Source organism: Quercus suber, unplaced genomic scaffold, assembly GCF_002906115.3.
Source record: "Quercus suber isolate HL8 unplaced genomic scaffold, Cork oak 2.0 scaffold_677, whole genome shotgun sequence".
NCBI classification, from domain to species: Eukaryota; Viridiplantae; Streptophyta; class Magnoliopsida; order Fagales; family Fagaceae; genus Quercus; species Quercus suber.
Window position 1 is genome coordinate 158267 of NW_027070118.1, and position 11241 is coordinate 169507.

General features: G+C 39.1%; 2 protein-coding genes across 3 annotated transcripts; one reads left to right on the plus strand and one right to left on the minus strand.

Moving 5' to 3' along the window:
- Positions 1–291: 291 nt before the first annotated feature.
- Positions 292–1569, minus strand: LOC112003925 (uncharacterized). Its single transcript, XM_024036151.2, has one exon. The coding sequence runs from the start codon at positions 1567–1569 to the stop codon at positions 292–294; it is 1278 nt and encodes a 425-aa protein (XP_023891919.2).
- A 3295-nt stretch (positions 1570–4864) lies between these two features.
- LOC112003706 (putative disease resistance protein RGA1) lies at positions 4865–11233 on the plus strand. 2 transcript variants are annotated; one of them, XR_010626004.1, is made up of 3 exons: positions 4865–7720; positions 8158–8240; positions 8532–11233. XR_010626004.1 is itself a non-coding variant. In XM_065766065.1 (2 exons), the coding sequence occupies exons 1-2, from the start codon at positions 5004–5006 to the stop codon at positions 8554–8556; spliced, it is 2742 nt and encodes a 913-aa protein (XP_065622137.1). In that variant the 5' UTR covers positions 4865–5003; the 3' UTR covers positions 8557–11233. The 2 variants fall into 2 exon arrangements, 1 of the variants encoding a protein (XP_065622137.1); XM_065766065.1 differs by lacking the exon at positions 8158–8240.
- The last annotated feature ends 8 nt before the right edge of the window (positions 11234–11241 follow it).

The following is an 11241-nucleotide window of genomic DNA, read 5'->3' on the forward strand; positions in this document are numbered from 1 at the left end:
TCGATCCCGTTCGGGGGCAAACACCCGCTTCTTTTGGGGGATGGGTGGAAGAGAGGGTGACATATTCAGCTTGTGCACCATGACTGAAGGGTCTATCCCTGGCATGTCCTCGTGACTCCAGGCGAATACATCCCGATTTTCTCTAAGGAAGGCTGTAAGCGCTTGTCGGACCGTGGGGCTTGCTAGGGTCCCAATCTTTGTGGTTTGGTCCGGTCTGGAGTCGTCAAGGAATATTTCTTCAAGCTTCTCGACGGGCTCCGTCGTACTTCGATGCTCTTCTATGCTTATGGCTTAGAGGTGATCATCCATTTCCATCATAGCCACGTAGCATTCGCGTTTGGCCACTTGATTTCCGCGTAGTTCCCCTACCCCGTATTCAGTGGGGAACTTGATCATTAGATGATAGGTCGAGGTTGCCGCTTTCCATGAATTAAGGGTCAGTTGCCCTATGATAGCATTGTAGGCAGACAAGCAATCGACCACGAGGAACGTCACATCCTTTGTGACCTGCCGGGGATAGTCGCCTGCCGTTACAGACAACGTGACTGCGCCCCGCGGAAACACCCTCGTCCCTCCAAAACCGACGAGTGGAGCATTTGTCGAAATCAATCGTTCTCTGCTGATTCCCATCTGCTGGAATGCCGGGTAATAAAGGATGTCCGCCGAGCTTCCGTTATCGACCAACACCCGATGTAAGTTATAGTCTCCCACTTGTAGGCTGATAACAATCGCATCGTGCGGATGGTGAAGACGTCGCGCATCTTCTTCGGAGAACCCGATGACGGGGCTTTCCCTTCGAGCTATTGTTGGTACTGTGCCCGTCAGCTGGACGTTCTGGACCATTCTGAGGTATGTTTTCCGAGCCTTTTTGGATGACCCGGTAGCCATCCCTCCTACAATCATCCTTATTTTTCCAATGGGAGGTCTAGGGCGGTCATTATCCCGTCTGGGGGGCTGTTCCTGAGGTGGCGGATCCGTTCTTTCCTTGCTTACAAACTTCTGTAATTTTCCTTGTCTTATGAGGGCCTCGATTTGCTGTTTCAAGTCGTAACAGTCGGCGGTGTCATGGCCGTGATCTCTGTGGAAGCAGCAGTATTTGTCCCTCGAACGTCTGTTAGGATCTCCCTTCAGCTTTCCAGGGAAAGTCAGTGCCCCTTCGTCCTTGATTTGCATTAGGATTTGATCTATCGGGGTGGTTAGTGGAGTGAAGCTTGTGAACCTTTCTCCCGGGGGTTTAGAACGCCTCTCGTCTCTTCGATCTCCTGTTCTCGGCCTCTTCCGCCCTTGATCTTGTCGTGCGTCTTCCTGCCTCTCCCTTTTTCTTGGCTTCTCCTCCCGGGCCTGTAGCGCGTCCTCGGCATTCATATACTTGGTGGCCCTGTAGAGTACTTCCGACATGGTCTTCGGGTCGTTTTTGTATAGAGAGAACAAAAACTTACCCTTTCGCAACCCATTTGTGAAGGCTGCTACAAGTATTTTGTCGTCGACTTTGTCAATCGACAGTGCTTCCTTATTGAAACGCGTAATATAAGATCTCAGCGTCTCGTCTTCTCGTTGCTTGATACTCATCAAGCATGCCGTGGACTTCTTATACCTGTGCTCCCCAATGAAGTGTGTGGTGAACTGAGCGCTTAGTTCCTTAAAGGTGCTAATGGAGTTGGGCGTCAGTCGGCTGAACTATACCCTTGCAGGTCCCTTCAACGTTGTAGGGAAGACCCTACACATGATTTCGTCCGCTATTCCTTGAAGGTGCATCAGAGTTTTGAAAGTTTCCAAGTGGTCCAGAGGATCCTTCACTCCGTCGTAGCTGTCTATATGCGGCATGCGGAATTTGTGAGGTAGGGGGAATGAGTTTACGGCTGCAGTGAAAGGCGAGTCGGTGCGGTTTACTAAATCGTCGAGGTCACTGGAGACTCGTCCTTTGAGTGCGTTCATCATGACCTCCATCTGTTCCCTCATTGCCTGCATCTCTGCAATAATGTGCGGTGGAGTCGCATCCGTGAGGGATGGCATGCTCAAGTTGTGTCTTTCCGGTTTGCTCGGGGCGTGGCTGCCTTCAGGTATCTCCTGATTTTTCTTTGGGGCGCTGGTTCCTTCCTGATCTTCTTGTTGGTCATTCAGTGCTGCATTCTTCTGTCGCAGCTGTTCTTCCAAATCAAGGTTTTGCTTGGTGAGACGTTCCACAGCGGCACCGAGAGTCCGAACTTGTCTCTCGAGGGCAGTCGTGGGTGGTTCCTCTCCTTGCACGTCGTTAGTAGTTGCCATCGAGCGAGTGAGTACCATGCAACTCTTTAGTCCGGGAAACGATAGTATGGCTTAATTTCGATTTCCCACAGACGACGCCAACTGATGATGCCGAGGATCTCACCAGTGAGTTGCACAATACTTGTACGCTCGAAACGACACCTGCACAATAAAAAGGAGAAGACCTAACAGAGAGCACCGGTGTGGTGCCGGCCAAATACCCTCCGAAGGTCAAGTTAGAACTTCTTTCAACTCTTGAGTGCTAGAGAGGGGTTAATTATGCGTACCTCGATTTGTAAAGGTATTGGGGCTTTTATCGTAGTAGGGGGTTGACCTTTCTTCCTTGGAGCAGAAGTCTTTTCCATATAGGAATCCTTATGAGCGTAGATTGCGGAATCCTTTCCTTATAGGAATCTATCATTGAGCGTGGTGGCCAAGTAAAGGTTTTATTGGAACCGTCGGCCTCTTACCCGTCGACTTGTCTTGTTCCCTACGTCGATAAAGGGCCGTCAGCCTTTTTGAACATAATTAGCCCTTAAGCTTTTCTCGGATTTCCCTTACTGTCAGCGTGTCTTTTTCCGTCAGCGTATTAGAGTTCTCAACGTCCGTCGTGACTGGCCCGTCAGCCTGAGCAGAAGCTGACGGGTTAAGCCCATGGTACTTGCTATGATTCTTCCTTATCAAATGGGTAAAGAAAAAGATCTTGTGATATGGAATTGGAATACCAAAATACTCATATATACATAAAAGTCAATACAAATTTTCCAAAAAGAGAAACAAATGTGATGTGACAGTTAAATAAACAATAACAACCAAAAAAAAAAACTATTAATGGAAAAAAAAAAAAAAAAAAAAAAAATCACCAAAAGAGAAACAAAATTGGAGGGAGAGAGAGTATAAACATTTTTTTGTCGTGAACAACTTGGAAGAAATATGGGAGAAAGGTGGAAATGAAGTAATAAAATATTTATATGAAAATTAAGATGGAAGATGAAGGGTGAAAGTTGATAAATGATTGAAAAAAGTGAAATAGTAGAATTTAAGAATATATAAATGAGAAAATTTTATATCTATAAAGAGAATCAAATGAAAATTTTAAGAAGACAATTGTGAGGGATTTCACAATTCGCTCCAATACCAATGGGCTTGGTCTGCGATCGAATGCTATAAAAGATTTGTGCCCCCTCATTCTTCACCAATTGGTCGTTGGATAGATCGGTAAGGCACATGGTTTGACAAGCGGTATCAGAGCCTGGTCATAGGTTCTAGTCGTTGGAGCCGCATTGTGAGGGAGGGATTGTGAGGGATTTCACAATTCGCTCCAATACCAATGGGCTTGGTCTGCAATCGAATGCTATAAAAGATTTGTGCCCTCTCATCCTTCACCAATTGGTCATTGGATGGATCGGTAAGGCACACGGTCCAACAACAATGATTGGAGGAGATGAAAGATTGAACTAAGAAGACAACAGTTGAAGAAGACGAAAGGTTGAACAAAGTAAAAAAATGCAACAAAAAGAAAAAGAAAAAGAAACGATACTAATGATGTAGCGCAAAAAGAGTTTTGTAAACTTTATTTGCAAAACTTCCAATATTATATATATAGTATAGATCGATATGTACATAATTTTTTTTTTTTATTATTTGGTTATTAATATCTAAATTAAAGTAGATTAATATATAAAGGCAAAATTATATATAAAATTAAAATCGTCCCAAATGAATGTGTAAAGTCAATCTATTTATATATTAAATATCATCAAAAAATTTTAAAAATAAAAAATAAATAAATAAAAGAAAGATTATGCGGTTAATGACACGGCGTACTATTACGTTGCTGCTATGCAGTAATTATAAGTAAAAGTTATGTTATGTTAATAAACTTTAATGGACAGGACAAAGCTCTTGAACAACTTTAATCTCAACTGAGAATTTTTTTTTTTAAAAATCAAGTTTGAAAATAAAAATCGATCTTTGTGTTAAGCTTGATTTGATAACAAAGTAAACAAACCAAATTTGAGTACCATAGTTATTGCTTTTCATCACAACTCTCAGAACTCTAATCCCAACCAAATAAAAAACATCCTCAACAATAATTTTCACCGTAATTTAATTTAAAACTTTTATAAAAAATAATAATAAAATCCTCAATTTCGATGAAAAGAAACTGCAACAGTCTTCCTCCAAGAAACCTCTAATTATTTGTAAGGAAGAGGAGACTTGAGCGTTACTCTTTGAACCTTCTAGGTACCATATTTACGCTTTCTACACTTCAACAATATCATGGAAATAACTCCTTGAACTTTCTAAGAACCATACCGATGGTCATTGCAGTCAAACTGTCACATTGCAAAATCTCGAACGCTTGATGGAAACCAAAAATGTCTTTGTCAAACTTTTAATATTTTAATTGAAAGTTGGCTAATTTATTATAAAAATAATGATGGTGTTTGGTTTGAGTTGTTTGGAGTTATATAGGGTGCACATCAGTTGAGCTGTCTCTGCTTTTTAGATTATAGTGTGGATTCCGGGGTGGATGGTGATGTACAATTTGGACTTATTCAATGATTGTCCAGGTGGCCTTCTCTTTTTGAGATACCAGAACGGGGGCCCTCAACTTCATTATTGTATGCACTTTGAGCAGCTAGACCATTTGCAATTTGGTTTCTCCTGAATAATCAACCATTTCACCATCTACCAACTCTTTCACTGACTCTTCTATTGTCTTGTGTTATTCAGCAAATTTCCATTTCCAAAGTATGGCTGGTGCTCTACTTTCTGCAATCGTGGAGCGGCTTGGTTCTTTAATTTCTTCAGAGTTCAAGTTGACTGTAACTGTTAAGGAAGAAGTCCAAAAGCTTGAAACCAAATTCCGTACCATTCAGGCAGTGCTCAATGATGCTGAGAAGAGGCAGCTGAAGGAGGAAGCTGTGAAGCTTTGGTTAGATAAGCTCAAAGGCGTATCGTACGAGATCGACGACGTGTTGGATGACTGGAACACTGTCATGATCAAAGCAGAGATTGAGAAACAACAAAAAGAATTCGAAGAAGAAGAAAAAGCTGAAACTAGTACTGCTAAGAAGAGGAAGGTATGGACCATCACCCCCAACTTCAATTTCTCAGTTCCTAATCTTTTACAGCATCTTGATATTGCTCATAAGATAAAAGAACTTACCGAAAAATTAGATGAGATTTACAAAGAGAGGGAGACGTACGGGTTTGAATTGAGTAGGCCCATAGAAGAAGTAGTTGAGAGACCAAAAACTACTTCTTATGTCGATGTGTCTGATATTCTCGGTCGTGATAAGGTTAAGGATGATCTAGTGAGCATCCTATTGGGCAAGGGTACTGAAAAAGAAAAATGCCCCCATGTCATCTCTTTGGTGGGCACGGGTGGTATCGGAAAAACAACTCTTGCCCAACTAGCCTTTAATCATCATGAGGTGAAAGATCAATTTGAGAAAAGAATTTGGGTTTGTGTTTCTGAACCTTTTGATCAATGTAAAGTTGCCAAAGCAATCATTGAAGCTCTTGCAGGTGGTGACCCCAAAATTACTGAATTGCACAGTTTGTTGGAAAAAATTTGTGAATTAATTGGGAGAAAGAAGTTTTTTCTTGTCTTTGATGATGTGTGGACTGAAGACTATGCAATGTGGAAGCCATTTAGAGATGCACTCAAAAATTGTGGTTCCCAAGGTAGTAAAATTCTAGTCACCACACGTAAAGACAAAGTTGCAAAGATGATGGAAAGTGCAAATACGATCAAGTTGGAGGAATTGTCTGAGGAAGATTGTTGGTTGGTGTTTAGTAAAATAGCATTTTTTGATAAGGATCCTCAGCAATGTGAACAACTAGAAGACTTTGGCAGACAAATATCAAAGAAGTGCAAAGGTTTGCCCTTAGCTGCAAAGACTCTAGGGAGTCTTCTGCACTTTAAGAAAAGTAGAGAAGAATGGAGGAATGTTTTGAATAACAATTTGTGGGAATTAGAAGATGTTGAAAGAGGTCTTTTTGCACCGTTGTTATTGAGTTATTATGATTTGTCATCACCACTGAAACGGTGTTTCTCATATTGTGCTATCTTTCCGAAAGATCATGTCTTTTATGTCGATGAGTTGGTATATATGTGGACAGCACATGGATTTGTTGAGTCAAAGGGAAATGTGGAGGTGGAAATCATGGCACAAGAATACTTTGAAAATTTAGTAATTCGCTCTTTATTCCAAGAATGCAGGGAATATATACAGTTTGGAACGAGGTACAAAATGCATGATATAGTACATGACTTTGCACAGTCAATTACTGAAGCTCAACATTTGGGATATACAATAGGATCCCAATTTCCTCCATCTACTGATAGATCCAAAAATCTACGCACTGTCATCTTTTTTAATCATGGTGATTATAACATGTCCAATTTAGTCCAAAATTTTAGCCGTTTACGGGTATTGACTTTGCAATTCGGAATGGAACTTCCGGATACAATAGGAAATTTAATACATTTAAGGTATCTTGATTTGTATTGGTGCAAAGAGCGTTTTTCTTGTGGCAAATGGGTGTTGCCAGAAACTATATGTAATCTATGCAATTTACAATTTTTGAGACTTAGGCATGTTCCTATTTCTCAGCCTAGAATATTACCACAGGGGATAGGTAAATTAATTAACTTAAGACTTCTTATTGGATATAATTTAGTGATTCCAAGAGGGATTGGAAGATTGACGTCTCTTAGAACATTAAATGGTGTCCTCATAAGTGATGAGGATAGCAAAGGATGTAAACTTGAAGAACTAAAAATTTTGCACCACCTTCGTGATTTGTCTCTATATTTTAATAAAGGGGATAGTCCAATTGCCTTAGCTCCAAATGATAGAAGAATTCAAAGTAATGTATTAATGTTAAATGCGTTAGAGCCACCTCAAGGCTTGGAGAAGTTACGCATTAGTAAGTACGTGGGCACCACAATGTCTCCTATTTGGTTGGCGTCTTTAACCAATTTAAAAGAGCTTTATCTCGGTCACACCATAGAGTTAATGAGTTTGCCTCCTTTGGGGATGAATCCGTGCCTCGAATCATTAACTATAGTGTTTGCGCATAGATTGAAAAAAGTGGGAGTTGAATTTTTGGGAATAGAATCTAAAAACAAGAAAGAAGACATGAAAATATTCCCAAATTTGAAATATCTCACGTTTTATGGTTTGTTCGAGTGGGAAGAATGGATTGGAGGAACGAGAGGAGGAAAAGAAGACAAAGACTGTATTACTATAATGCCATGTCTTCAAAAGTTGAAAATTCACAAATGTGGAAAGTTGAAGTCATTGCCGGATTTCTTGCGTACAACTCCATTAAAGGAATTGGAGATCGGTGATTGTCAAATTATCAAGAAACGTTGCCGAAGAGAGACAGGAGAGGACTGGCACAACATTTCTCACATCCCAATCATCAAATTAGCTGATGATCCTGAGGTTATGACGTGGTAACTCGTTCTCCTTATTCTTCTTTTATTTTGAAAACAATATCTATCATTAAATATTCTCATTTTCTTGTTAAAATTCCCAAAGAAAATAAATTACTAACAATGTAGATTTATGAAATTTATCATATTCACATAAATTTGAATTAGCGGAGTTTATTGTTGTTGCTTAGATTCAGCTATATTGTTTATGATGTATCCAAAATTGCTTGATTTTTTAAATAAAATTTCACAAATAATTTAAAATAATAAAAAGCTCAAATTTTAGATGGACTAATCAAATGAACAGAGTCACAAAATTTTAACTCATTTGCATGTAAAAGTAAACAACTCAAATGCCTACCACTTTCTATTTCATTTGCAGTTTAATATTTATATGGGTCTTGCTCATTTTCTTGATTTCGGTACACTAATCTCAAATAACTCATGGTTTTCTTTAGGGATTCGAATTATGCTCTTCTTTAAGGATTGAAATTTTGAAATGTCCTCGGATTCTGAAACGTCATCTGCTTGATATGGATAGGTAACTTTTTCCTACTTAGGATTTGTTTGGCAAAAATTAGTTTTGTCAACTTATTTTACTATTCAGCTTATTTTTACTACTATTTATGGGTTTCACTGCACTTTTTGCTACTATCCATAGGTCTTACTGTACTATTTCAACTAACTTTTACCTTTATCTACCGTACTTTCAGCAAAAAGTTTTTAGTTTAATCAAAATAAGTAGATCTTAAACGGACGCTTATTTCATCCTCTTTCTGTTTCATTTGCTTTTTAATATTTATATGGGCCTTGCTCATTTTCTTGATTTCAGGGAAATAAACAATGACCTTCCGTAATTTTATCAAATTCTGGCAAAACTCATAACGACACTGTCACCAATGGTTTTCTTAAGGGCATGTAGATGAAATCTTAAAATCTGTGTGTGAGCGTGTGTCAGCAAATTTGAACCAATAAATGGTAACTTCTTCCTCTTCTACTACTTCTATCATTTGGCTGAAACATCGATTTATTATTTTAATTATCTCTCAGAAATTACTAGCAACTTTGTCAAATTTAGGCCAAACTCACAATGACACCATCACCATTGATTCTATCTAGTAGGCCCACTATTTGTAACATTACAGGAATGTGTGAATGTTAAGGAAGAATTTTTATTAATTTTTAAAAAAAAGAACCCAGACTGAATGTATAGTTGCTATTCTACAACTTATGCAACCTTCTATCCTTGATTTTGAGGGCTTGAATGTATAGTTGCTAATCTTCAGGGTTTGATGTTACAACTTTAAAAGCTTGAATCTGGATGAACATTGATTTCTAGTGTTAGTGATGTGTTTCTTGTCAATAAAGATGGGGAAGAGTGGGAAAATTTGATAAATACTTGCTATTTGTTTCAATCCATAGTTTCCCATATTGAAAAGGGCACCTTAAAAAGTGGAGAGGGGAAGATCTTCAGCATAGCAAAATTGTGATGTTTTGGCTTACATAATTGGCTACTTCTTCTCTCTCTTATATATCCATGCATGATATGTTCAAAAAGAAAAATATGCAAAGAAAATAAAAGCAAAAAGAATCAAAATACTTTTAAATATGGTTGCAAGCGTGTTTTTGAAAGATGTGGGAGTTATAGGATGGACCTCAAAGGTAATAATCTCCATTAAGCAGTTATGATTGTGTGTGAGTGTATTTGATTTTCTCATATCTCAAATCTTCATAACATGAGACACTTATGCACTCTTGCTATGTTTTCACACACAACACTCAAACTCTTTCCTACTTTTAATACATGTGCAGGTACAATATGATTTGGCCATCACAAAGAATACATGTGTTAATATATGCTCACTAAACTGTCTTAACTTGTTTTTGAAATATAAAATTGGTTAGAATTATTTTTTGTGTGTGTGCGTGTGTGTTTTGGATCTATGAATGCTTTGCTTATATGTTGAGAGATGTTTTGAGAGCTTAACATGTTGATTAGATCTTTGTTTGGGTAGCTTGCTTGTTGTGTTCATCCTTATATGTTTTTCCCTTCTTGAAAACACCTTTTTTTGTCAATCTCGTCAACTTCTCGACAGAGTTCTTTCTATCGAGCCCTTCTTTCTCTCTTCTTGATAGATCTTGACAGAATCTTAATCCATCGAGATTTCTAGGTTTCTCCTCAATAGATTCTTGACAGCTTCTCGATCCATCGAAATCATTTTGCCGTCGACAAATCCTCGGCAGCACCTCGATAGATTCACTTCTATCGGGATTTAGTGCACGACAGATCCTCAACAGAAACGTCGATCCATCAAGCTGAGTTTTCTATATATAGCTGAGGCGAATCTGATCTCACTTTTCTCATTCTCTCTCAACAAAAAATCTTTCTCCCTCACCCTAAACACTTTTCTTTCACTCCATTCTCTCTACCCACGTGATTTTTAGCCTAGATCAAGCCTTAATCACTTGGTAAGTGTTCTTCAACCCTTCATTTACATGCATTCATGCATTTTAGACCTAGGTTTTGGGTTTTTTTAAAAATTTTGGGGTTTTTGAGTTTTTTTTTTTTTTTGGTGAAATTTTTGGGTTAGGTGTTGTTGATTTGGTGTTATATACTCATGCATTGCATTCTCACTACATTATAACAATGTTTCATGCATTTTAGATGTGTGTTTGTCTAGTGTTGATTGTGTGTTGATAGGTTTGGATTGGGTTTATACCCATAATGCTTTTTAAATTTTGCACGTCACACGTTCATGCATATGTTCTTTCCTTTCTATTCTTTGTTTCTGAGTTGTGATTGTGTTCTCTCTCTCTCTCTCTCTCTCTTAGAGATAAACTGCGCTACAGCACCCAAAGCGCGTAAATCCACTTTGGCTCGGAATCCTCTTGGTTCTGGGTCTTCTTCTTCTAATCCCATTCCCCCTCTTCATGTTCAGTTCCGTGATAGGAAGGCCCGAAAGGACTTCTCGGAGAACTTCCAGAAACGTGGCGTTCATCCGGAATGCTAGGTTATCCTATCGGACTTTTTCGACACTCCTTTCCCCTCTATCATTCGGACTCAAGGCCGAGAATCTCTACTTAAGAGACCCATGAGGTGTCCCATCATGTTTATACAGTAGTTTTACTCCAATATACATGGTATAGATACCTCTGTACCTCAGTTTGTCATGACATTCTAAGGTACACGTATCATAGTTACCCCAGATCTTATATCCGAGGTACTACACGTTCCAAGGGTAACGCATCCTGACTACCTCGGTTGTGAGCGTCTTCAGACTATGTCTAAAAACAAGCTTCTGTCTCACTTTTGTGAGACACCTTCCTCATGGGGTGGTAAGCAAAACACACTATGCTCGGGCTTTACCAAAGGCCGAGGTTCCTTAACATAGTGATGACATTTACTCTTACTCGTTTGTCTCACTATAACTCTATCACTGAGCCTCGTGCTCGCTTTCTTTTGTCTCTTCTTGAGGACCTCTCTATTGACTTCCATTCTCACTTCATCACATCTATCCTCGATGTGTATCAGGATACGACGA